This window comes from Acipenser ruthenus, chromosome 55 (genome assembly GCF_902713425.1).
Source record: "Acipenser ruthenus chromosome 55, fAciRut3.2 maternal haplotype, whole genome shotgun sequence".
NCBI classification, from domain to species: domain Eukaryota; kingdom Metazoa; phylum Chordata; class Actinopteri; order Acipenseriformes; family Acipenseridae; genus Acipenser; species Acipenser ruthenus.
Window position 1 is genome coordinate 1,252,648 of NC_081243.1, and position 26,202 is coordinate 1,278,849.

A 26,202-nucleotide genomic window follows, 5' to 3' on the forward strand; every position below is an offset into this window, starting at 1 on the left:
TAATAACATCAAACCAGACCTTACAAAATATAATATATGCATGACACAAACGGGAGGGAGCCCCCTTTCTCTGAAGGGGTAAGGGAGGGAGCAGCCTCAGTTCAGCGTGTCCCTGTACCCCCTGCCCCCCTCAGCAGCTGGCGAAGGACAGTGAGCCCCTGAAAGCCCAGGTGACCTCGCTGCTAGGAGAGCTGCAGGAGAGACAGGCCAGTCTGGAGAGCTGCCAGCAGGAGAGGAGCGCCATCGAGGATAAGTGAGTCTCTCTCTGTGTGTCTCTGTGAGTCTCTGTCTGTGAGTCTGTGTGAGTCTCTGTGTGTCTGTGAGTCTCTCTCTGTGTGTCTCTGTGAGTCTCTGTGTGTCTGTGTGAGTCTCTGTGTGTCTGTGTATCTCTGTGTGTCTGTGAGTCTCTCTCTGTGTGTCTCTGTGTGTGTCTGTGAGTCTCTGTCTGTCTCTGTGAGTCACTGAGAGTCTGTGTGTGTGTGTCTGAGTCTGTGTGAGTCTCTGTGTGTCTGTGAGTCTCTGTGAGTCTGTGTGAGTCTCTGTGTGTCTGTGAGTCTCTCTCTGTGTGTCTCTGTGAGTCTCTGTGTGTCTGTGTGAGTCTCTGTGTGTCTGTGTATCTCTGTGTGTCTGTGAGTCTCTCTCTGTGTGTCTCTGTGTGTGTCTGTGAGTCTCTGTCTGTCTCTGTGAGTCACTGAGAGTCTGTGTGTGTGTGTCCTGAGTCTGTGTGAGTCTCTGTGTGTCTGTGAGTCTCTGTCTCTCTGTGTATCTGTGAGTCTGAGAGTCACTGAGAGTCTGTGTGTGTGTCTGTGAGTCTGTGTGAGTCTCTGTGTGTCTGTGAGTCTCTGTCTCTCTGTATCTCTGTGTGTCTGTGAGTCTGTGAGTCTCTGTCTGTCTCTGTGAGTCACTGAGAGTCTGTGTGTGTCTCTGTGTGTCTGTGAGTCTCTGTGTGTCTGTGTGTCTGTGTGAGTGTGTGTCTGTGAGTCTCTGTCTGTCTCTGTGGGTCTCTGTGTGAGTCTGTGAGTCTGTCTGTCTCTGTGAGTCTCTGTGTGTCTCTGTGTGTCTGTGTGTCTCTGTGGTTCTGTGTGTTTCTCTGAGGTCACTGTGTCCTGTCCTGTAATCCTGTCTTTCTCTCTCTGTCTCTGTGTCTCTCTGTAATCCTCTCTCTGTGTGTCTCTCAGGCTGCGTCAGGTGAGCGAGTCGGTGCTGCGCTCTGGAGGGTGTGTGTGTGTGTGTGTGTGTGTGTGTGTGTGTGTGTCTCTGTGTCTCTCTCTCTCTCTCTCTGTGTCTCTGTAATCCTCTCTCTCTGTAATCCTCTCTCTGTGTGTCTCTCAGGCTGCGTCAGGTGAGCGAGTCGTGCTGCGCTCTGGAGGGTGTGTGTGTGTGTGTGTGTGTGTGTGTGTGTGTGTGTGTCTCTGTGGTCTCTCTCTCTCTCTCTCTGTGTCTCTGTAATCCTCTCTCTCTGTAATCCTCTCTCTGTGTGTCTCTCAGGCTGCGTCAGGTGAGCGAGTCGCGCCGCGCTCTGGAGAGTGTGTGCGTGTGTGCGTCTCTCTCTCCCTCTGTCTGTCTCTGTAATCCTCTCTCTGTGTGTCTCTCAGGCTGCGTCAGGTGAGCGAGTCGTGCTGCGCTCTGGAGGGTGTGTGTGTGTGTGTGTGTGTGTGTGTGTGTGTGTGTGTGTGTCTCTGTGTCTCTCTCTCTCTCTCTCTGTGTCTCTGTGTCTCTCTCTCTCTCTGTAATCCTCTCTCTGTGTGTCCTCTCAGGCTGCGTCAGGTGAGCGAGTCGCGCTGCGCTCTGGAGAGTGTGTGCGTGTGTGCGGTCTCTCTCTCCCTCTGTCTGTCTCTGTAATCCTCTCTCTGTGTGTCTCTCAGGCTGCGTCAGGTGAGCGAGTCGCGCTGCGCTCTGGAGAGTGTGTGCGTGGTGCGTCTCTCTCTCCCTCTGTCTGTCTCTGTAATCCTCTCTCTGTGTGTCTCTCAGGCTGCGTCAGGGTGAGCGAGTCGCGCCGCGCTCTGGAGAGTGTGTGCGTGTGTGCGGTCTCTCTCTCCTCTGTCTGTCTCTGATAATCCTCTCTCTGTGTGTCTCTCAGGCTGCGTCAGGTGAGCGAGTCGCGCCGCGCTCTGGAGAGAGATTGTGAGGTGATGAGGAAGCAGCACAGCGTGAGTCTGGACCAGCTGAGGATGAAGGCACAGGACCTGGAGTCTGCACTCAAACTGGAGAGGCACACAGTGTCGGAGGAGAAGTGAGTGAGAGAGGGGGGAGGGGAGGAGGGAGGAGGGGGTGAGAGGAGAGAAAGAGTTTGTGGTCACTAATCTCCCCCTCTGTCTCTCTCAAGCACTGCCAATGATAATGTAGCAAATTTACACAAACCCTGAACATTTGTATGAACAGTATAGCAGTGCTAGTATTGAACTTCCTCTGCTCGGCACTTCCTGTGAGGAGACTGCAGGCTGCAGTATTACACACATTTCTGACACCTGTCTGTCCACCCCAAAAGTCTTCGTGCTTGACCCTCTTATCAAGAAACCTCTTGATAAGCTTGACAGAATATTTGTCTACCCGGCTCCGCCTCTCTCCTCCCCGCTCCCTCTCCTCGTCCCTCCTCCCTCTCCTCTCCCTCCCACCCTCTCCTTCACCTCTCCTTCACCTCTCCTCTCTCCCCTCTCCTCCCTCCTCTCTCTCCCCCTCTCCCCCTCCATTCCACTCTCCCCTCTCCCTTCTCCCCTTTCCTCCCCTCTCCCCCCTCCATTCCTCTCTCCCCTCTTTCTCTCTCATTTCTCCTCCCCTCTCCCCTCCACTCCCCTCTCCCTCCTCTCCCCTCGTCTCCCCTGCACTCCTCTCTCCCCTCTCCTCTCGCTCTCCTCCACTCCTCTCCCCTCCCCCCTCCATTCCTCTCCTCTACTCCTCTCCCCTCTCCTCTAATCTCCCCTCGTCCTCCCCTGTCCTCTCCCCTCTCCTCCCCTCACCCCTCTCCTCCCCTCCCCTCACCTCTCTTCTCCTCCCCTCCCCTCCTCCCCTCCCCCTCCCCTGTCCTCTCTCCTCTCCTCTCCTCTCCTCTCCTCTCCTCTCCCCCTCCCCTCCCCTCGTCCCTCGTCTCCTCTCCCCTCCCCTCTCCCCTCCCCTCCCCTCTCCTCCCCCTGTCCTCTCCCCTCTCCTCTCTCCTCTCCTCTCCTCCTCTCCTCTCCCCTCTCCCCCTCTCCCCCTCCCCTCCCCTCTCAGGAGGAAGCTGGCTCAGTTACAGCATGCCTACACCACTCTGTTTTCAAGATTACGACCAGCAGCTCAAAAAGGTAAACGACAACAAGCACAAGGTGACGGGAGAGAGATCGCGGCTGACAGAACAGTCACTGTTCCACCAGTCCACCCTCTTTATATAGGGTTCAAATCATTGTGTTCACGTGTGTGTGTGTGTGTTTCTCTATTGGTGTGTGTGTGTGTGTGTGTTCTCTGTGTTGATGTGTGTGTCCGTGTGTGTTTCTGTATTGTGTGTGTGTGTGTATTTCTGTATTGTGTGTGTGTGTGTGTGTGTTTCTGTGTTGATGTGTGTGTCCATGTGTGTTTCTGTATTGTGTGTGTGTGTGTATTTCTGTATTGTGTGTGTGTGTGTGTGTGTGTTTCTGTGTTGATGTGTGTGTCCATGTGTGTTTCTGTATTGTGTGTTTCTGTGTTGATGTGTGTGTGTGTGTTTGTTTCTGTATTGTGTGTGTGTGTGTGTTTCTGTGTTGATGTGTGTGTGTGTGTGTTTGTTTCTGTATTGTGTGTGTTTCTGTGTTGATGTGTGTGTCTGTGTGTTTCTGTATTGTGTGTGTGTGTTTGTTTCTGTATTGTTGTGTGTGTTTCTGTGTTGATGTGTGTGTTTGTTTCTGTATTGTGTGTGTTTGTTTCTGTATTGTTGTGTGTGTGTGTTTCTGTGTTGATGTGTGTGTGTGTGTGTGTGTTTCTGTATTGTGTTTGTTTCTGTATTGTGTGTGTGTGTGTTTGTTTCTGTATTGTTGTGTGTGTGTGTGTGTTTCTGTGTTGATGTGTGTGTGTGTGTGTGTTTCTGTATTGTGTTTGTTTCTGTATTGTGTGTGTGTGTGTTTGTTTCTGTATTGTTGTGTGTGTGTGTGTGTTTCTGTGTTGATGTGTGTGTGTGTGTTTCTGTGTTGATGTGTGTGTCCGTGTGTGTTTCTGTATTGTGTGTGTGTGTGTGTATTTCTGTATTGTGTGTGTGTGTGTGTGTGTGTGTTCCTCACTCTCTCTGTGCTCAGGGTCAGGATCTTGAGGATCTGAAGGCCCAGCTGCAGGAAGCAGAGAATGCTCTGGTGCTGAAGCAGGATCTCATCGACAAGCTGAAAGAGGAGTCCGAGAGAAACAGGGGAGCGCTGGAGACTGTGCCAGTGCTGACAGCTCAGGTACTGAGGAGAGGAGAGCGAGGAGAAGAGGGGAGAGAAACAGGGGAGCGCTGGAGACTGTGCCAGTGCTGACAGCTCAGGTACTGAGGAGAGGAGAGCGAGGAGAAGAGAGGGGAGAGAAACGGGGAGCGCTGGAGACTGTGCCAGTGCTGACAGCTCAGGTACTGAGAGGAGAAGAGAGGGGAGAGAAACAGGGGAGCGCTGGAGACTGTGCCAGTGCTGACAGCTCAGGTACTGAGAGGAGAAGAGAGCGAGGAGAAGAGAGGGGAGAGAAACAGGGGAGCGCTGGAGACTGTGCCAGTGCTGACAGCTCAGGTACTGAGAGGAGAAGAGAGCGAGGAGAAGAGAGGGGAGAGAAACAGGGGAGCGCTGGAGACTGTGCCAGTGCTGACAGCTCAGGTACTGAGAGGAGAAGAGAGCGAGGAGAAGAGAGGGGAGAGAAACAGGGGGAGCGCTGGAGACTGTGCCAGTGCTGACAGCTCAGGTACTGAGAGGAGAAGAGAGCGAGGAGAGAGAGGGGAGAGAAACAGGGGAGCGCTGGAGACTGTGCCAGTGCTGACAGCTCAGGTACTGAGAGGAGAAGAGAGGGGAGAGAATCAGGGGAGCGCTGGAGACTGTGCCAGTGCTGACAGCTCAGGTACTGAGAGGAGAAGAGAGGGCAGAGAAACAGGGGAGCGCTGGAGACTGTGCCAGTGCTGACAGCTCAGGTACTGAGAGGAGAAGAGAGGGGAGAGAAACAGGGGAGCGCTGGAGACTGTGCCAGTGCTGACAGCTCAGGTACTGAGAGGAGAAGAGAGGGGAGAGAAACAGGGGAGCGCTGGAGACTGTGCCAGTGCTGACAGCTCAGGTACTGAGGAGAGGAGAGAGGGGAGAAGAGTGGGGAGAGAATCAGGGGAGCGCTGGAGACTGTGCCAGTGCTGACAGCTCAGGTACTGAGGAGAGGAGAGAGGGGAGAAGAGAGGGGAGAGAAACAGGGGAGCGCTGGAGACTGTGCCAGTGCTGACAGCTCAGGTACTGAGGAGAGGAGAGAGGGGAGAAGAGTGGGGAGAGAATCAGGGGAGCGCTGGAGACTGTGCCAGTGCTGACAGCTCAGGTACTGAGGAGAGGAGAGAGGGGAGAGAGAGAGGGGAGAGAACAGGGGAGCGCTGGAGACTGTGCCAGTGCTGACAGCTCAGGTACTGAGAGGAGAAGAGAGGGGAGAGAAACAGGGGAGCGCTGGAGACTGTGCCAGTGCTGACAGCTCAGGTACTGAGAGAGGAGAGCGAGGAGAAGAGAGGGGAGAGAAGAACAGGGGAGGCGCTGGAGACTGTGCCAGTGCTGACAGCTCAGTATAGGAGAGGAGAGCGAGGAGAAGAGAGGGGAGAGAAACAGGGGAGCGCTGGAGACTGTGCCAGTGCTGACAGCTCAGGTACTGAGAGGAGAAGAGAGGGGAGAGAAACAGGGGAGCGCTGGAGACTGTGCCAGTGCTGACAGCTCAGGTACTGAGGCGAGGAGAGAGAGATGAGGAGGAGATAGGTCTGTGTGAGGGGGGGATGGGGGGGTGTGTGTGGTAGGGTGTCAGATTTCGGTTAAGGGGGTGTGTAGCGTGTGTATTCACGTTGTTTCTCTCTCTCTCTCTCTCTAGGCTGAGATTTACCGCGCTGATTTCCTGGCAGAGAGGCAGGCTCGGGAGCAGCTTCACCAGCAGAAGGAGGGTCTGCAGGAGCAGCTAGAGCAGCTGAGTGCACAGCTGGAGGGGGCAAGCAGGTGAGACCGCAGACACTGAACCCCGTCAATAGAGGGGTTCCACGCGTGTCTTGTGTGGTGGGGGGGGGGGGGGGAGGCTGTTCACTCCAACCCGCGGAAGCTGACCTCGTCGTTTCCTTGCAGTCTGCTCTGAAAGGACAGCCTGGCCCTCCGTCCATCGGGTGAGACGTAAAATAAGCGAGGTCCAGTTGGAAGGGACTCTGCAGCAGCAGCAGCTGTCAATGATGGACATTGATACTGAACCTCTCAATATCACTTGATAGGCTGTGATTCTGTCCCTTTGTCTTCCCAGGGCTCGCATGGAGGAGCTGCAGCAGAGACATCTAGAGAATTACAGACCCCCCCTCCAGCACCCCCCTACCGCAGCCAGGTGAGTCGGGTCTCTGTTAATAAAAGTGCCACACAGCACAGCAAAGTGTAATAAAGCACAGAGAGGTATGGTAAAGCATAGGGAAGCATTGTAAAGCACAGAGAGGTCTGGTAAAGCATAGGGAAGCATTGTAAAGCACAGAGAGGTCTGGTAAAGCATAGGGAAGCATTGTAAAGCACAGAGAGGTCTGGTAAAGCATAGGGAAGCATTGTAAAGCACAGAGAGGTCTGGTAAAGCATAGGGAAGCATTGTAAAGCACAGAGAGGTCTGGTAAAGCATAGGGAAGCATTGTAAAGCACAGAGAGGTCTGGTAAAGCATAGGGAAGCATTGTAAAGCACAGAGAGGTCTGGTAAAGCACAGGGAAGCATTGTAAAGCACAGAGGTCTGGTAAAGCATAGAGAAGCATTGTAAAGCACAGAGAGGTCTGGTAAAGCATAGGGAAGCATTGTAAAGCACAGAGAGGTCTGGTAAAGCATAGTGCAAGCATGGCAGAGTGTAATACAGATTCAGTGACCACACAGACTGCACATTGAAACCTGTGGGACAGGTCTGCAAACACAAACACAAATCCTTTATTGGTGTATTAATTGATTCTGAAGGGATGATGAATTGTGTGGCTCTCTCTCCCAGCTGCCTTTGCCCCGATAGCCGGGGGAGCGACGGTCCCCTTCAGCCCGGCTCAGGAGGGAGGAGGTCGGAGGCACAGCTACACAGAGGAGCAGCCGGACTACCGGTGCCCCAAGTGCCAATACCAAGCTCCAGACATGGACACACTGCAAATACATGTGATGGACTGCATACAGTGAGAGGAGAGGAGAGGTGGGGGAGTGAGGGAGGAGAGGTGGGGGAGTGAGGGAGGAGAGGTGAGGGAGGAGGAGGAGGAGGGGGAGGGGGAGTGAGGGAGGGGAGGGGAGGAGAGGAGAGGAGGGGAGGGGAGGAGAGGAGAGGAGGGGAAGTGAGGGAGGAGAGGTGGGGGAGTGAGGGAGGAGAGGTGGGGGAGTGAGGGAGGGAGGAGAGGAGAGGAGGGGGAGGAGAAGGAGAGAGGTGGGGAGGAGAGGAGAGGTGGGGGAGGAGGAGGAGGTGGGAGTGAGGAGAGGTGGGGGAGAGAGGGGGGAGGGGGTGTGGGGAGAGAGGGGGGAGGGGGTGTGGGGAGAGGGGAGAGGGGAGGGGGGGTGCTGGGAGGGGTGGGGGGAGAGGGGAGGGAGGGGTGGGGGGAGAGGGGAGGGAGGGGTGGGGGGAGAGGGGAGGGAGGGGAGAGGGGGGAGGGAGAGGGCAGAGGGGTGGGGGGAGGGGATAGGATAGAGGAGAGATATTTTTTTTAAATTGGGCGAGTGGCTTGGTGGGGTGGAAATCATTACTTTTTAATTTCATCTCAGAAGCATTGTGAGCATTGCTGCTTATACGCTGGCTGCAGAGAATCTGTGGGGTTTGCCTGATAATAAATACCAGACTGACAGAGTTATCGTTCTCATTATTATTATTATTGTTCTCGTTATTAATTGTATTAATTATTATTGTTATTATTTGTATGTGTGAGGTAATGCTAACAAACGATTGGGCAAATATGATGCAGCATTTACTAACAGTGCTGAATCACTGGGCTCTATTTTACCCCAAAAATATGAGTAATCAAATAATGACTGCGAACAATGGTACAATATTCAATGCAGTGTGTGCGTGCGTGCGTGTGTGTGTGTGTGTGTGTCAAGGAGCAGGATGTGTCTCCTAAATTCCACTGTCTGTAAACAGCAATAAAAAAAATAAATAAAACAGTATATTTTATTGAAATAAAGTCTCTCTCTTGCATGATCATGTGATCTTAATGTGCACCCAGCAAGGAGCCCCCCAGGACCCCCGGCTGCACCCCTATCGCACCGCGAGCCTCACACAAGGAGGCTGTGTGGTCCAGTGGTTAAAGAAAAGGGCTTGTAACCAAGAGGCCCCCGGTTCAAATCCCACCTCACTGTCTCACTGCGTGACCCCTAAGTCACTTCACCTCCTTGTGCTCCGTCTTTCGGGTGAGACGTAGTTGTAAGTGACTCTGCAGCTGATGCATAGTTCACACACCCTAGTCTCTGTAAGTCGCCTTGGATAAAGGCGTCTGCTAAACAAACTAATAATAACACATCGTGATATGAGACGTTAGCATATCCAGCGCGAAGTCTCGTCCAATCAGGTTTAACGAGCGCCCCTTTACAGAAGTCCCAGATGCTGGGTACCTCTCTCTTTATCGACAATCCGTGCAGTGGTAAGCACGCAGTAATACAATCGCATTGTGGACTTATATCTGATTTTAGCTTGTGTAAGTTTGATCTCTCTGTAGAAAGGATAAACCATGTCGAGATCTCTATTAATCCCCTCGCGGGCTGCCTCGACTGCATCACAGGCACTGGTGACACAGGCTTTGTAATATCTAGTCAGGTTACAGGATCGTAATGGATAAATACCCAGTCCTTATATTTCATACTTTATAGGACATCAGTGTTGTTAATTACAGGGCCTTAAGTTTCAAAAGCAGACTGTTTGCGTTTTAAATAAAGAAACAACATTTAAGTCCTGCATCTTATTAATGGCATCCCATGATTCACTTTATTGTAATAGTACAGCAATTAAAAACTGCCCCCCCCCTGCACCACCCCCCCTACCCCCTGCCCCCCCACCCACCCCACCCAACCCCCCTCCTCCCCCACCCAACCCCCCCTCACCTCGCCCCACCCCTCTGCCCCCCCAACCAACCCCCACAAGACAGTTAACCCTTCATGCTTCACTGCCTCCTTGCTGAAAATAAATCACACCAAACAGTCACCAGTAAGAACTGGGAATTTGAGACACAAGCACTGGTTTGTAACTGAAAACTAAACTGGTTTATAAAATAGGAATGAGATTCATTAAAGGGGGCAAGACCAGTACGAACAGCAGCGCGCTCCCAGTTCAAACCAGTATATACCAGTTCTGGACATTTGCTGGTATTTTCCTGACAAGGAATACATTATTTGAACAAGCGGATGTTTTTATACAGCGTTTATAATAAAATAATACAATATAATATAATGTGTGTTTCTAAGTGTCGGGTCTCTCCCTCTAATCGTGTTGAGAGTGTGTTTCGTTCTCCTGGCGAGGCTACGGCACTCGCACAAGGAAGTGCTGAACCGTTAAGACTAAGAAATTATGTCAATAACTTTAAAAAGGACAGAAATTTCAGATATTCGTTTTCATTTTAAAGTTATTTGGCAACAGATTCAATAAACAAAACAACAAAAAAAACCTAATTATTATAATAATAACAATAATAAACAAACAACCCTAATTAAACAGCTCGTAACCTCCTTAAAGGGGAAGTCAGTTTAGCCACAAAAGTACTGAGATGGTCCGAAGTCTGAGCGAGATTATGGGTTTCTTTAAGGGGAAAGAGTGTCTCTCTCTCTCTCTCTCTCACTCTCTGTGTGTGTTACTATTTATTTATTTATTTATTTTAATTAATTATTTGTCTGGAGATGGAGGGGTTTCACAGAAGATTACAGTCCTCCCCCCCTCCCTCCCTCCCTCCCTCCCTCCTCTCTCCTCTCTCTCTCTCTCTCTCTCTCTCACTCAGCAGTTGCACCCCTCACTCGAAGCTCTCGGCTGGTCGTTTCTGTCCAGTTTGATCTGATCTGGGAAGTCGTACGTCTCGACTTCAGATTCCTGAGAGAGGGAGAGAGGAATCAAAGACATGAAAAAAAAATCTAATGAGAGACAGAAAGTCAGGTAGGGGGCAGGGTGCTTTGCGTAGGGGGCAGGGGGCAGGGTGATTTGCGTAGGGGGCAGGGTGATTTGCATAGGGGGCAGGGTGCAGGGGGCAGGGTGCAGGGGGCAGGGTACCTTTCTGAGTGCGTTACCTGGCAGTGGTCTGGAAGACCTGTTCTGGGTAGGATGCTGTGTACAAGGAGTAAGGTGTAGGGTGTATTGTGCAGTGTAAATTGCGCATTGCAAATTGTGCAGTATGCAGTGTGTTTTGTCCAGTGTGTGGTTTGCAGTACGAATTGTGCAAGTATGCAGTGTGCCATGTGCAGTGTGCCGTGTGCCGTGTGCCATGTGCAGTATGCGGTGTGCCATGTGCAGTATGCAGTGTGCCATGTGCAGTATGCAGTGTGCCATGTGCAGTATGCAGTGTGCCATGTGCAGTATGCAATGTGCAGTATGCAATGTGCAGTATGCAATGTGCAGTATGCAGTGTGCCATGTGCAGTATGCAGTGTGCCATGTGCAGTATGCAGTGTGCCATGTGCAGTATGCCATGTGCAGTGTGCCATGTGCAGTATGCCATGTGCAGTGTGCAGTATGCAATGTGCAGTATGCAATGTGCAGTATGCAGTGTGCAGTATGCAGTGTGCAGTATGCAGTGTGCAGTATGCAGTGTGCCATGTGCAGTATGCAGTGTGCCATGTGCAGTATGCAGTGTGCCATGTGCAGTGTGCCATGTGCAGTGTGCCATGTGCAGTGTGCCGTGTGCAGTATGCCGTGTGCAGTATGCAGTGTGCAGTATGCAATGTGCAGTGTGCAGTGTGCAGGGTACCTGTTTCAGTGCGTTCCTGGCGATGGTCTGGAAGGCCTGCTCCACGTTGATCGCCTCCTTGGCGCTCGTCTCGAAGTGCGGGATGTTGTTCTTGCTCTGACACCACGCCTGAACACGCTTCAACGGCACCTGAGAGAGGGGGGAGAGAAGCTCAGTGTGGCTCAGTGTATCTCACTGTGTATCTCTCAGTGATCTCAGTCTGTCTCAGTGTATCTCTCAGTGATCTCAGTCTGTCTCAGTGTATCTCTCAGTGTATCTCAGTCTGTCTCAGTGTATCTCTCAGTGTATCTCAGTGTATCTCTCAGTGTATCTCAGTGTATCTCAGTGTGTCTCAGTCTCTCAGTGAATCTCAGTGTATCTCCGTCTGTCTCCGTGTATCTCAGTGTGTCTCAGTGTGTCTCAGTCTATCTCAGTGTGTCTCAGTCTCTCAGTGAATCTCAGTGTGTCTCAGTCTATCTAAGTGTGTCTCAGTGAATCTCAGTGTATCTCCGTCTGTCTCAGTGTATCTCAGTGTGTCTCAGTCTATCTCAGTGTATCTCAGTGTGTCTCAGTGTGTCTCAGTCTCTCAGTGAATCTCAGTGTGTCTCAGTCTATCTCAGTGTGTCTCAGTGTATCTCTCAGTGTATCTCCGTCTGTCTCAGTGTATCTCAGTGTGTCTCAGTGAATCTCAGTGTATCTCCGTCTGTCTCAGTGTATCTCCGTCTGTCTCAGTGTATCTCTCAGTGTATCTCAGTGTGTCTCTCAGTGTATCTCCGTCTGTCTCAGTGTATCTCAGTGTGTCTCAGTCTATCTCAGTGTATCTCTCAGTGTATCTCTCAGTCTATCTCAGTGTGTCTCAGTCTGTCTCAGTGTATCTCTCAGTGTCTCTCAGTGTATCTCAGTGTGTCTCAGTCTCTCACCTGTCTGTTCTCCAGGTCGATCTTGTTCCCCAGCACTACGAATGGGAAGTTCTCTGGGTCTCGGGGCCCGGCCTGGATCAGGAACTCGTCTCTCCAGCTGTCCAGAGTCTTGAAGGTGTTCGGAGCCGTGACGTCGAACACCAGCACGCAGCAGTCAGCCCCGCGATAGAACGCAACGCCCAGAGACTGGAAACGCTCCTGCCCAGCCGTGTCCCAGATCTGAGCATCAATAACCAATCAATAATCAATCAATCAATCAATACAGCAGTCAATAGAAACACTAAAAGAAACTTCATAAATTCAATGGCAAGCGTTTCCACTAGAAGTTTTTCTCAGCGTCTTCAATAGAAACACTAAAAGAAACTTCATAAATTCAATGACAAGCGTTTCCACTAGAAGTTTTTCTCAGCGTCTTCAATAGAAACACTAAAAAGAAACTTCATAAATTCAATGGTGGTCTCCTGGAACCAGGGTTCAAGACACCGCTGTTCCTAGAAACAGGTGGCTTTGAGTTCCCTCAGTGTGAATCGCTACTGGTTTTCTTCAGAGCCTCTGACTGGGTGTACTGGTGAGTGGCACACCTGCATTGTGACCAGCCTGTCGTCCACTAGCACCTCCTTGGTCAGGAAGTCCGCTCCGATTGTGGCTTTGTACTGGTTACTGAACTTCTTGTTGACATACTGGTTCATGAGAGAGGTCTTTCCAACACTGTGAGAGAGGAAGAGGGGGGGAGAGAGAGAGAGGGAGAGGGAGAGGGAGGGGGAGAGAGGAAGAGGGGGGGGGAGAGGGGGAGAGAGGAAGAGGGGGGGGGGAGAGGGGGAGAGAGGAAGAGGGGGAGGGAGGAGGGAGGAGGGAGGGGGAGGAGGGAGGAGGGAGGGGGGAGGAGGGAGGAGGGAGGGGGAGGAGGGAGGAGGGAGGGAGGAGGGAGTGGGGGAGGGAGATAGAGGGAGGGAGAGGGAGAGAGAGAGGGGGAGAGGGAGATAAGGAGAAGGAAACAAATATTCTGTTTATTTCATGTCTGTTCTTTTGTGTTCTCTAATGCATAGAATCTTGAGTGATACTTGTTCAACTTGTCTATTATTATTATTATTATTATTATTATTATTATTATTATTATTATTATTATATTTCTTAGCAGACGCCCTTATCCAGGGCTACTTACAATTGTTACAAGATATCACAGTACAAAGTATCACATTACAGGTTCTCACATTATAAAAGATCACATTACAGAATATCATAATATAGACAAGAGCCGAAGTGAAAGCACAATAAAATCAATTCAAGGAAGAGCAAAATAAGGCACACAGTAAGTTATAAGTAAGAGCGAATTCGACTAAGAGCAGCTAAACCTGATAGTAACTATTTGCTCATGCAAGTAAAGTCCAGTAAGAACACATAGTAAGCATGATAAATGGACGAGAATGATTTCTAATGAGAACAATTACATAAAACATGAATACAGATACCTATAAGAGTAAAATCAAACAGACAGACAGAGAGAGACACACAGAGAGACACACAGAGAGAGGCAGACACACAGAGAGGGACACAGAGAGAGGCAGACACACAGACAGACAGAGAGAGAGAGAGGGACACAGAGACAGACAGAGAGAGAGGCAGACACACAGACAGACAGACAGAGAGAGGGACACAGAGAGAGAGGCAGACACAGAGACAGACAGACACAGACAGACAGAGAGAGAGGCAGACACACAGGCAGACACACATAGAGGGACACAGAGAGAGGCAGACACACAGAGAGACAGACACACAGAGAGGGACACAGAGAGAGACAGACACACAGAGAGGGACAAAGAGAGAGACAGACACAGACAGACAGAGAGAGAGAGGGACACAGAGAGAGACACAGAGAGAGGCAGACACAGAGAGGGACACAGAGAGAGGCAGACACAGACAGACAGACAGAGAGAGAGAGGCAGACACACAGACAGAGAGAGAGGCAGACACACAGAGGGACACAGACAGACAGAGAGAGAGGCAGACACACAGACACACAGAGAGAGAGGCAGACACACAGACAGACAGACAGACAGAGAGAGGGACACAGAGAGAGAGGCAGACACACAGAGGGACACAGAGAGAGGCAGACACACAGAGAGGGACACAGAGAGACAGACACACAGAGAGGGACACAGAGAGAGGCAGACACACAGAGGGACAAAGAGAGAGACAGACACAGACAGAGAGAGAGAGAGGGACACAGAGAGACACAGAGAGAGGCAGACACACAGAGAGGGACACAGAGAGAGGCAGACACAGACAGACAGACAGAGAGAGAGAGGCAGACACACAGACAGAGAGAGAGACACAGAGAGGGACACAGAGAGAGGCAGACACACAGACAGAGACATACATGGAGAGACACAGAGCGAGGCAGAGACATTCAGACAGACACACACGTTCTATACTGCTCCCTCTCCCTCTCCCTCTCCCTCTCACCCCGAGTCTCCCAGGATAATCACTTTCAGGAGCACCTTCTTTCTGGAGGCCATGATGAGAATCTGAGAGAGAGAGAGTGAGAGAGAGAAGAGGGGGGAAATGAGAGAGGAGAGTTACTCTCAAGTTTTGTAACATTAAAATATGAGTGAATTAAAAACTGGCTGTATCACATCAATATCAGGGTCTAGTGCTGTATATTATAAAGACATTTCAGAGGGCTGGATCGCATCAATATCAGGGTCTAGTGCTGTATATTATAAAGACATTTCAGAGGGCTGGATCGCATCAATATCAGGGTCTAGTGCTGTATATTATAAAGACATTTCAGAGGGCTGGATCGCATCAATATCAGGGTCTAGTGCTATATATTATAAAGACATTTCAGAGGGCTGGATCGCATCAATATCAGGGTCTAGTGCTATATATTATAAAGACATTTCAGAGGGCTGGATCGCATCAATATCAGGGTCTAGTGCTGTATATTATAAAGACATTTCAGAGGGCTGGATCGCATCAATATCAGGGTCTAGTGCTATATATTATAAAGACATTTCAGAGGGCTGGATCGCATCAATATCAGGGTCTGCTAGATATTATAAAGACATTTCAGAGGGCTGGATCGCATCAATATCAGGGTCTAGTGCTGTATATTATAAAGACATTTCAGAGGGCTGGATCGCATCAATATCAGGGTCTAGTGCTGTATATTATAAAGACATTTCAGAGGGCTGGATTGCATCAATATCAGGGTCTAGTGCTGTATATTATAAAGACATTTCAGAGGGCTGGATCGCATCAATATCAGGGTCTAGAATTGTATATTATAAAGATATTTCAGAGGGCTGGATCGCATCAATATCAGGGTCTAGTGCTGTATATTATAAAGACATTTCAGAGGGCTGGATCACATCAATATCAGGGTCTAGTGCTATATATTATAAAGACATTTCAGAGGGCTGGATTGCATCAATATCAGGGTCTAGTGCTGTATATTATAAAGACATTTCAGAGGGCTGGATCGCATCAATATCAGGGTATAGAATTGTATATTATAAAGATATTTCAGAGGGCTGGATCGCATCAATATCAGGGTCTAGTGCTATATATTATAAAGACATTTCAGAGGGCTGGATCGCATCAATATCAGGGTCTAGTGCTGTATATTATAAAGACATTTCAGAGGGCTGGATCGCATCAATATCAGGGTCTAGTGCTATATATTATAAAGACATTTCAGAGGGCTGGATCGCATCAATATCAGGGTCTAGTGCTGTATATTATAAAGACATTTCAGAGGGCTGGATCGCATCAATATCAGGGTCTAGTGCTGTATATTATAAAGACATTTCAGAGGGCTGGATCGCATCAATATCAGGGTCTAGTGCTGTATATTATAAAGACATTTCAGAGAGCTGGATCGCATCAATATCAGGGTCTAGTGCTGTATATTATAAAGACATTTCAGAGGGCTGGATCGCATCAATATCAGGGTCTAGTGCTGTATATTATAAAGACATTTCAGAGGGCTGGATCGCATCAATATCAGGGTCTAGTGCTGTATATTATAAAGACATTTCAGAGGGCTGGATCGCATCAATATCAGGGTCTAGTGCTGTATATTATAAAGACATTTCAGAGGGCTGGATCTCATCAATATCAGGGTCTAGTGCTGTATATTATAAAGACATTTCAGAGGGCTGGATCGCATCAATATCAGGGTCTAGTGCTGTATATTATAAAGACATTTCAGAGGGCTGGATCGCATCAATATCAGGGTCTAGTGCTGTATATTATAAAGACATTTCAGAGGGCTGGATCGCATCAATATCAGGGTCTAGTGCTGTATATTATAAAGACATTTCAGAGGGCTGGATCGCATCAATATCAGGGTCTAGTGCTGTATATTATAAAGACATTTCAGAGGGCTTGATTGCATCAATATCAGGGTCTAGTGCTGTATATTATAAAGACATTTCAGAGGGCTGGATCGCATCAATATCAGGGTCTAGTGCTGTGTATTATAAAGACATTTCAGAGGGCTGGATCACATCAATATCAGGGTCTAGTGCTATATATTATAAAGACATTTCAGAGAGCTGGATCGCATCAATATCAGGGTCTAGCGCTATATATTATAAAGACATTTCAGAGGGCTGGATCGCATCAATATCAGGGTCTAGTGCTGTATATTATAAAGACATTTCAGAGGGCTGGATCGCATCAATATCAGGGTCTAGTGCTATATATTATAAAGACATTTCAGAGGGCTGGATCGCATCAATATCAGGGTCTAGTGCTGTATATTATAAAGACATTTCAGAGGGCTGGATCGCATCAATATCAGGGTCTAGTGCTATATATTATAAAGACATTTCAGAGGGCTGGATCGCATCAATATCAGGGTCTAGCGCTGTATATTATAAAGACATTTCAGAGGGCTGGATCGCATCAATATCAGGGTCTAGTGCTGTATATTATAAAGACATTTCAGAGGGCTGGATCGCATCAATATCAGGGTCTAGTGCTGTATATTATAAAGACATTTCAGAGGGCTGGATCGCATCAATATCAGGGTCTAGCGCTGTATATTATAAAGACATTTCAGAGGGCTGGATCGCTTCAATATCAGGGTCTAGCACTATATATTATAAAGACATTTCAGAGGGCTGGATCACATCAATATCAGGGTCTAGTGCTATATATTATAAAGACATTTCAGAGGGCTGGATCGCATCAATATCAGGGTCTAGTGCTGTATATTATAAAGACATTTCAGAGGGCTGGATCGCATCAATATCAGGGTCTAGTGCTGTATATTATAAAGACATTTCAGAGGACTGGATCGCATCAATATCAGGGTCTAGCACTATATATTATAAAGACATTTCAGAGGGCTGGATCACATCAATATCAGGGTCTAGTGCTGTATATTATAAAGACATTTCAGAGGGCTGGATCGCATCAATATCAGGGTCTAGCGCTGTATATTATAAAGACATTTCAGAGGGCTGGATCGCATCAATATCAGGGTCTAGTGCTGTATATTATAAAGTCATTTCAGAGGGCTGGATCTCATCAATATCAGGGTCTAGTGCTATATATTATAAAGACATTTCAGAGGGCTGGATCGCATCAATATCAGGGTCTAGTGCTGTATATTATAAAGACATTTCAGAGGGCTGGATCGCATCAATATCAGGGTCTAGTGCTGTATATTTTAAAGACATTTCATTTTGTGTACATCGAATTTTTTCATTTATGTACCCCCTTCAACCCCCCCTCTATAATATACTATATTATTTTTTTACTTAGACATTCGTAAAATTGTGTATCAGTATTATTAAAATGTAAAAAAACAATATTTTCACCTACCTACTGTCGGCGTGGAGCTCGTATGTTGCTTGTTGCTCACCGGCTGTGTTGTCAGCAGCGGTCCGTGTGCTAAATTAACCAAGACCACTCAGTGTCCAGTTATTATATTATTATAACTGTTGTTGTTGTTGTAACGACAATATGAATTTAAAACAAAAACCATCCCAGACTGACTCGCGATATCTCTTTTTCTGTCTCTCTCCCGGTGTTGACAGTTTTTGTTCTCAATATGGCGGTGGGCTGCCTGTCACGGGGGTGACGGGGAGGGGGGGGCGGGGACGGGGTGATTGCGTCATCCCGGGACACGCCCCTTCTGCCTGCTTCTGACCATCGCGTGTTTGACCCCAGGGCAGCACTTTGTGTGAGAGACTGGTCATTAAAATCAATTGCATGTTTATTAATGAGTCGCACATTCAAGCCTTTATGTGGGGTTTAGGGTACCAAACACAACATTACGCAGCTACAGAGTATGCTAAGAAACTGACGACATTTTGGCTCAACACTATAGGGTGGACTATAGGGTGCAGGGATCCAAGATGGGGAACATATTAAGACAGTTTCATGGCCTTGTGTAACTCAGAACTATTATTATTATTATTATTATTATTATTATTATTATTATTATTATTTATTTCTTAGCAGACGCCCTTATCCAGGGCGACTTACAATCGTAAGCAAATACATTTCAAGTGTTACAATACAAGTAATACAATAAGAGCAAGAAATACAATAACTTTTGTTCAAGCAAAGTACAAGTGTGACAAACCAATTCAATAATACAGAACTATGTTAATAACAGACTCAGGAAGTATTATAATATCACGTTGTTTTTCAGACACGTTGAAATCGGATACTTTTATACTTGAATGTATTGAAGACGTAGTTTTAAAAAATAGGTTTTATTTATTTTAACCTTTCATGCATGGAGACCTCATACAAAACCCTTTTATAGTTTTGTAACCAGGAGGTCCAAGGTTCAAATCCCAGCTCACTCACTGTGTGTGTGACCCTGAGCAAGTCACTTAACCTCCTTGTGCTCCGTCTTTCGGGTGAGATGTTAAGAACACAAGAACATAAGAAAGTTTACAACCGAGAGGAGGCCCCATTCAGCCCATCTTGCTCGTTTGGTTGTTAGTAGCTTATTGATCCCAGAATCTCATCAAGCAGCTTCTTGAAGGATCCCAGGATGTCAGCTTCAACAACATTACTGGGGAGTTGGTTCCAGACCCTCACAATTCTCTGTGTAAAAAAGTGCCTCCTATTTTCTGTTCTGAATGCCCCTTTATCTAATCTCCATTTGTGACCCCTGGTCCTTGTTTCTTTTTTCAGGTCAAAGTAGTCCCCTGGGTCGACATTGTCTATACCTTTTAGGATTTTGAATGTTTGAATCAGATCACTGCGTAGTCTTCTTTGTTCAAGACTGAATAGATTCAATTCTTTTAGCCTGTCTGCATACAACATGCCTTTTAAACCCAGGATAATTCTGGTTGCTTTTCTTTGCACTCTTTCTAGAGCAGCAATATCATTTTTCTAGAACTGAACACAATATTCTAGATGAGGTCTTTTTTGTTGTTGCTATTTTTAAAGATATTTCATGCATGAAAGGGTTGTTGTTTACAAATAAAAAACTAAAACATTTAAAGATTATAATTTCAGTGCCTCTATAACACTTAACTGAGTGATAGATTATAAACAACAAAAAAATTATATTGCAGTGTCAAACTGAACAGGATTGTGGGGCTCCGTCTGTCTGTCGCGCTTATAAACTAACACAGACACTAAGCAGAAGGGATTATATTTTCAAATCAAACCAATTGTCTGTCTGTCTGTCTGAAGTTTTAAGGAAACTATAAATCAGAAAACGCCACACAGACTCAAAGTCGTTTAAAAGTTTATTTCAGTTTCTACATTTTTAAAATACAGCACAATTCATTACCATGTACAGTTTACACAGCCTACAATTCATATACTGATTATTAGACTGTACAACAAAAGTCGGGGTGCAGGGTGGAGGGTGGAGGTTTCGGGGTGCAGGGTGCAGGTTTCGGGGTGCAGGGTGGAGGGTGGAGGTTTCGGGGTGGAGGGTGCAGGTTTCAGGGTGGAGGTTTCGGGGTGCAGGGTTGAGGTCTCGGGGTGCAGGGTGCAGGTCATTGATTAGAAGTCGTCATCGTCACAGATATCGAGGTACACATCGAAGGCCTCTCTGTTGCAGTTCCCATCGGGAGTGAACACATACTTGTGAAACGTGCCGTCGACACAGATCGCTGGAGAGACAGAGACAGCAGCACAGCTCAGAGTGGGAGTACTGGGCAAGGTTGTGCGGTCTCAATCTTCACCTACCGTGTTTCCTGCCAGCTGCACACACACACATTCAGTTAAATCACATTACATTATTTTGCAGGTATTGCGACAGGTGAAAAGTTTGTGCAAGCCTGGAGTATCCTGCCTGTGTCTCTCCTCATTCTCTGTCCCTGCAGTCCGTATTTAGACACAGCTCTCTCTGCATCCACTGAGTTTGTTGGCATTGGCAGACCAAGCTAGCTCGGGCAAAGGGACAAATCTAGGTCTAAATTTGACTCGCCTGACAGGATTACCAGTTGAGATCTGTAGGTCATAATAAACCTGTCTCGGATTCCCCTGTCTACCAATCAGTGAGCAGAGCCCAGTTATTGGCTGCTGTCAAGTGTCAATCAATCAATCCTGTCCAGTTCATGATGAGCTTTCATTTTTTAAATGAAATAAGCTAATAAAACTCATCAGGAACCTGTAACAGCACATCTAACTGCACTGGACTTTGGTGCAGGGTAAAAGTCCACAAAGCAGGCCAGATCTCGCCTGAAATGGGTAGGGCCCCGCCTAGGACAGAGCTGACGTTCTCCCCGCCTAGGACAGAGCTGACGTTCTCCCTACCTAGGACAGAGCTGACGTTCTCCCTACCTAGGACAGAGCTGACGTTCTCCCTACCTAGGACAGAGCTGACGTTCTCCCTACCTATGACAGAGTTGACGTTCTCCCCGCCTAGGACAGAGCTGACGTTCTCCCCGCCTAGGACAGAGCTGACGTTCTCCCTACCTATGACAGCGTTGACGTTCTCCCTACCTATGACAGAGCTGACGTTCTCCCTACCTATGACAGAGTTGACGTTCTTGGACGTGTTTCTTCCGAAGGCGCAGATGCAGGCGCACTCAGCCGGGACAGTGAAGCTGGCGAGACTCCACTGAGAATCAACATACTGACCAATCACAGGACCCACCTTCCCTACACGGGCAAGCCTGAGAGAGAGAGCGAGAGAGAAGGAGAGAGACAGAGAGAGAGAGAGAGAGATTGGGGGGGGGTTAATACAGACAGACATACACACAGACAGGAGACAGACACACACAGACAGACAGACACACAGAAGACAGAAAGACAGGCAGACAGACACAGACAGGAGAGAGACACACATATACACACACACGAGACAGACACACACACACAGACAGACAGACACACAGAGACAGGAGACAGACACACACACAGACAGACACACACACAGACAGACAGACACACAGAGACAGGAGACAGACACACACACAGACAGACACACACACAGACAGACAGACAGACAGACAGACAGACAGACAGACTCACGCGGATCTCCGGTTCAGTCTGGTGTCTTTCAGAGCGAAGATGTGCACCGTGCCTTTATCACTGGAGGCACACAGGAAGGAGGAGTCGTGGCTGAAATTGATGCTGCAGAGAGAGAGAGGAGAGAGAGAGAGAGAGAGAGAGAGAGAGAGAGAGAGAGAGAGAGGAGATAATACAATACATTATAATACAGAGAGAGAGAGAGAGCACACGATTGTAACTGTGACAGACAGACAGGAGACAACAGATCACCAATCCAGTCCCTCTCTCTCTCTCCCAGTGTCTGTCCCAGTCTCTCCCCCTCTTGCCCCCAGTTTCACCCCTTCTCTCTCCCAGTCTCTCCCCCAGTCTATCCCAGTATCCCCCCCATCTCTCTCCCAGTCTCTACCCCAGCCTCTCTCTCTCACCAGTACAGGGTAGCTGGGTCGGTGCCTCTCCTCAGCTCCACCAGCTTCTCCTTGGTCTGGGTGTCGAAGAGCCGGATCAGGGTGCCCTTCCTGGAGGCGGAGGCCACCACGCTGCCCTGCTGGCTCAGCGCCACGCAGGCGATCTCGCTCTGGTGAGCGTTCACCGTGACAGGGGCCGCCGATGTGCCGGGCTTGGTGTTCGAGAGATCCTGAGAGACAGGAGGAGAAACAGCCTTCAATAGAAGAGACCGAGTCAAGCAGACCAGCGTTTGGGGCTCTAGTGCCTTCATCAGTGTTATTGAAACTAGAAGAGACCGAGTCAAGCAGACCAGCGTTTGGGCTCTAGTGCCTTCATCAGTGTTATTGAAACTAGAAGAGACCGAGTCAAGCAGACCAGCGTTTGGGCTCTAGTGCCTTCATCAGTGTTATTGAAACTAGAAGAGACAGAGTCAAGCAGACCAGCGTTTGGGCTCTACTGCCTTCATCAGTGTTATTGAAACTAGAAGAGACCGAGTCAAGCAGACCAGCGTTTGGGCTCTAGTGCCTTCATCAGTGTTATTGAAACTAGAAGAGACAGAGTCAAGCAGACCAGCGTTTGGGCTCTAGTGCCTTCATCAGTGTTATTGAAACTAGAAGAGACCGAGTCAAGCAGACCAGCGTTTGGGCTCTAGTGCCTTCATCAGTGTTATTGAAACTAGAAGAGACAGAGTCAAGCAGACCAGCGTTTGGGCTCTAGTGCCTTCATCAGTGTTATTGAAACTAGAAGAGACCGAGTCAAGCAGACCAGCATTTGGGCTCTAGTGCCTTCATCAGTGTTATTGAAACTAGAAGAGACAGAGTCAAGCAGACCAGCGTTTGGGCTCTAGTGCCTTCATCAGTGTTATTGAAACTAGAAGAGACAGAGTCAAGCAGACCAGCGTTTGGGCTCTAGTGCCTTCATCAGTGTGATTGAAACTAGAAGAGACAGAGTCAAGCAGACCAGCGTTTGGGCTCCAGTGCCTTCATCAGTGTTATTGAAACTAGAAGAGACTGAGTCAAGCAGACCAGCGTTTGGGCTCTAGTGCCTTCATCAGTGTTATTGAAACTAGAAGAGACTGAGTCAAGCAGACCAGCGTTTGGGCTCTAGTGCCTTCATCAGTGTTGTTGGAGCTGGACAGACCGGTTTTCTCACCACGAGCTGCAGGCTGCCACACTTGTGTCCAGGGAAGACCAGGAGCTGCTTCTCCAGACTGGGGCAGAGATCACACAGGCCTGCGGAGACAGAGGGGGAGAATCTGGGAGTGTCCTGAGTGTTTTGGGGTGTCTGGGACTCATCTTGGGGTGTATGCAGGTTTTGGGGTGTGTGTATAGATGTTGGGGTGTCTGCGACTCACCTTTGGGGTTGTCTCGGGTGTCGAACTCAAAGAGTTTGGTGGGGTTATCAGGGAAGGTGTAAACATAGATTCTGCTGCGCAATGCAATGATGATCCTGAGAGGGAGAGAGTCTATTATTATTAATATTGCAATGATCAGGAGCCAGGAGTTTGAGCAGGGTTACAAACTCACACCAGCCCTGCTGCTGCTGCTGCACCCAGTCCTGGGGTTCAGAGCTCCCCTCAATGAAGTCTAGTATTATTATTATTAATATTGAAATGATCAGGAGCCAGGAGTTTGAGCAGGGTTACAAACTCACACCAGCCCTGCTGCTGCTGCTGCACCCAGTCCTGGGGTTCAGAGCTCCCCTCAATGAAGTCTAGTATTATTATTATCAATATTGAAATGATCAGGAGCCAGTAGTTTGAGCAGGGTTAGAAACTCACACTAGCCCTGCTGCTGCTGCTGCTGCACCCAGTCCTGGGGTTCAGAGCTCCCCTCAATGAAGTCTAGGTTTAGTAGGGGGTAGTTAGGGGCAGGTAGGGGGTAGTTTGGGGCAGGACTCACTTGTCGTGTCTCATGCGCACAGCCAGCACAGGCTTAGGGAAGGTGAACTCGAGAACCATCTTGTCCTTTGAGTCTTTAGACTCACGAGCGTCATCCCAAATAAGAACTGAGAGAAGAGAGGGGGGAGAGAGAGGAGAGGGGGAGAGAGAGGGGAGAGAGAGAGAGGGGGGGGCGAGGGGAGAGAGAGAGAGAGGGAGGCGAGGGGAGAGAGACGGGGAGAGAGAGAGAGAGAGAGAGAGAGAGAGAGAGAGAGAGAGAGAGAGAGAGAGAGAGAGAGAGAGAGAGAGAGAGAGAGAGAGAGAGAGAGAGAGAGAGAGAGAGGGGGGGGGCGAGGGGAGAGAGAGAGAGAGAGAGAGAGAGAGAGGGGGGGCGAGGGGAGAGAGACGGGGAGAGAGAGAGAGGGGGAGAGAGGAGAGAGGAGAATCAATAACAGACAACTATGACTTTAAATGGGTATATACAATCTCACTCTGGCATACACACACAGACAATCATGTACAGACACACTGTGACACATGCAGACACACACACACACAAAACGATAGACACACACACAGTGACACAGTGAGAGAAACACACAGTCAGGAACACATACCCAGACAGACACGCAGACGGACACACGCCCCTACCTGAGATCTCTGAGAATTTGGGGTTGCTGCCCCCCCCCCACGACAGCCAGCAGGTTGGACCTGTGCAGCATCGCCACCAAACTCACACTGCCCAGCTGCTCCAGATCTGAGAAGAGAGAGAGAAAGTGAGAGAGAGAGAGACTCAGCAATACAAACTCACACTGCCCAGCTGCTCCAGATCTGAGGAGAGAGAGAGAGAGAGAGAGAGAGAGAGAGAGAGACTCAGCAATACAAACTCACACTGCCCAGCTGCTCCAGATCTGAGGAGAGAGAGAGAGAGAGAGAGAGACTCAGCAATACAAACTCACACTGCCCAGCTGCTCCAGATCTGAGGAGAGAGAGAGAGAGAGAGAGAGAGAGAGAGAGAGAGAGAGAGAGAGACTCAGCAATACAAACTCACACTGCCCAGCTGCTCCAGATCTGAGGAGGGAGAGAGAGAGAGAGAGAGAGAGAGAGAGAGAGAGAGAGAGAGAGAGAGAGAGAGAGAGAGAGAGAGAGAGAGAGACTCAGCAATACAAACTCACACTGCCCAGCTGCTCCAGATCTGAGGAGAGAGAGAGACTGTGATTGTGTTACGCAGTGATTGTGTTACACTGTGATTGCTATATCAGCGGTCAGGCCGGCTCACCCAGGTGTCCCTTCTCCATGAGTGGCTCCACGTTGTAGATTCGAACCCCTGTCTCCATCGCACAGCAGAAACAGCCTGAAAAACAACATGAAATAATAATAATAGCAATAATAATAGCAATAATAATAATAATAATAATAATAATAATAATAATAATAATCTCCATACTCACTCTGGTCCTGGTTGAAGTGCAGACTGTTGACTCCTCTTTGCTGTGCCATGTCTGTCTGCCTGCCTGTGTATCTGTGTCTGTCTGCCTGCCTGCCTGCCTGTCTGTCTGTCTGTCTGTCTGTCTGTCTGTCTGTCTGTCTGTCTGTCTGTCTGTCTGTCTGTCTGTCTGTCTGTCTGTCTGCCTGCCTGTGTATCTGTGTCTGTCTGCCTGCCTGTCTGTCTGTCTGTCTGTCTGTCCCTGGCTGTCTATTTACCTGTCTTCGAGTTGTCCACACATCGCACTACCTCAGCTATTCCTGTTAAAAAAAATATATATATATATACACAAGAATGAAAACTAAAACACAATAAAACACAGGACTACACAATAAACAAAAACATACACATTAATACAGTTATAAGACTATTTATTTAAAAAATATATATTTGTACTTTCAGTTCAAAAGCTTTCACTAAAAATCATTTGAAAATGAAATCGTTTTAATGCCTTTTTTTAATTTAATTTGACAGACCCTACAACTTAACAACAGAGCCGTCAGAGACACACACGCACCTCTCTATTACCGTGAGATAAATTTGAATGCGTCAAAAGACGACTGTATGTATCACGCAGGTGTCTAGGGTGACCAGATTTTCAAAACCGGGACACGCTGTTAAATAACTGATAACACTAATTAAACCATTTTCAATCTAGTTAATGAAACAGGTTATCTATTTCTGAAGCAGCTCGCTAATTTCAGTGCACTCCCGGGTGTATCATTGGTGGCTAATTAGTTTAACTCGCCATATTGTGTTATATACGTATTGATACTTTTAAATTGAGTTGATTATAATAATAATAATAATAATAATACATTACGTTTTGGCATTTCTTTCTCTCTGCGTCAGTCTCTATTTATTGACGTCGTTGTGTTTGCTCAACCTCTCGCTGCTCTGTCGACACCCCTGTTGCTTGTGTTTGTTTATTATTATTATTATTATTATTATTATTATTATTATTATTATTATTTTATTTCGTTGTTTTGACAAAACG

At 48.2% G+C, this 26,202-nt stretch overlaps 2 protein-coding genes and 1 pseudogene across 2 annotated transcripts; 1 reads left to right on the forward strand and 2 right to left on the reverse strand.

Moving 5' to 3' along the window:
* LOC117401606 (NF-kappa-B essential modulator-like) overlaps positions 1–7,384 on the forward strand; it is a 7,866-nt pseudogene extending 482 nt beyond the window's left edge.
* Positions 7,385–9,508: 2,124 nt separating this feature from the next.
* Positions 9,509–18,043, reverse strand: LOC117401619 (ras-related protein Rab-7a-like). The gene is made up of 6 exons (XM_034002384.3): positions 17,788–18,043; positions 14,416–14,477; positions 12,534–12,660; positions 11,953–12,171; positions 11,054–11,182; positions 9,509–10,183 (listed from the first exon to the last, which is right to left on the reverse strand). The coding sequence occupies exons 2-6, from the start codon at positions 14,466–14,468 to the stop codon at positions 10,091–10,093; spliced, it is 621 nt and encodes a 206-aa protein (XP_033858275.1). The 5' UTR covers positions 14,469–14,477; positions 17,788–18,043; the 3' UTR covers positions 9,509–10,090.
* A 1,618-nt stretch (positions 18,044–19,661) lies between these two features.
* wdr45 (WD repeat domain 45) lies at positions 19,662–25,983 on the reverse strand. The gene is given in 12 exon segments (XM_059017169.1): positions 19,662–20,051; positions 20,914–21,059; positions 21,418–21,519; positions 21,822–22,030; positions 22,993–23,072; positions 23,195–23,289; positions 23,742–23,847; positions 24,371–24,407; positions 24,409–24,476; positions 24,999–25,073; positions 25,171–25,465; positions 25,723–25,983. Coding segments are annotated over 11 exon segments (1,077 nt in total). The 5' UTR covers positions 25,220–25,465; positions 25,723–25,983; the 3' UTR covers positions 19,662–19,941.
* Between the last annotated feature and the right edge of the window lie 219 nt (positions 25,984–26,202).

Coding starts and splice junctions, on each gene's coding strand:
- LOC117401619 (XM_034002384.3), bottom strand. CDS start 14,468: ATGGCCTCCAGAAAGAAGGTGCTCCTGAAAGTGATTATCCTGGGAGAC. Junction 12,172..12,533: donor ACAGGCTGGTCACAATGCAG/GTGTGCCACTCA, acceptor ATTGATGCTCAG/ATCTGGGACACGGCTGGGCA. Junction 11,183..11,952: donor TCGACCTGGAGAACAGACAG/GTGAGAGACTGA, acceptor CCCCTCTCTCAG/GTGCCGTTGAAGCGTGTTCA.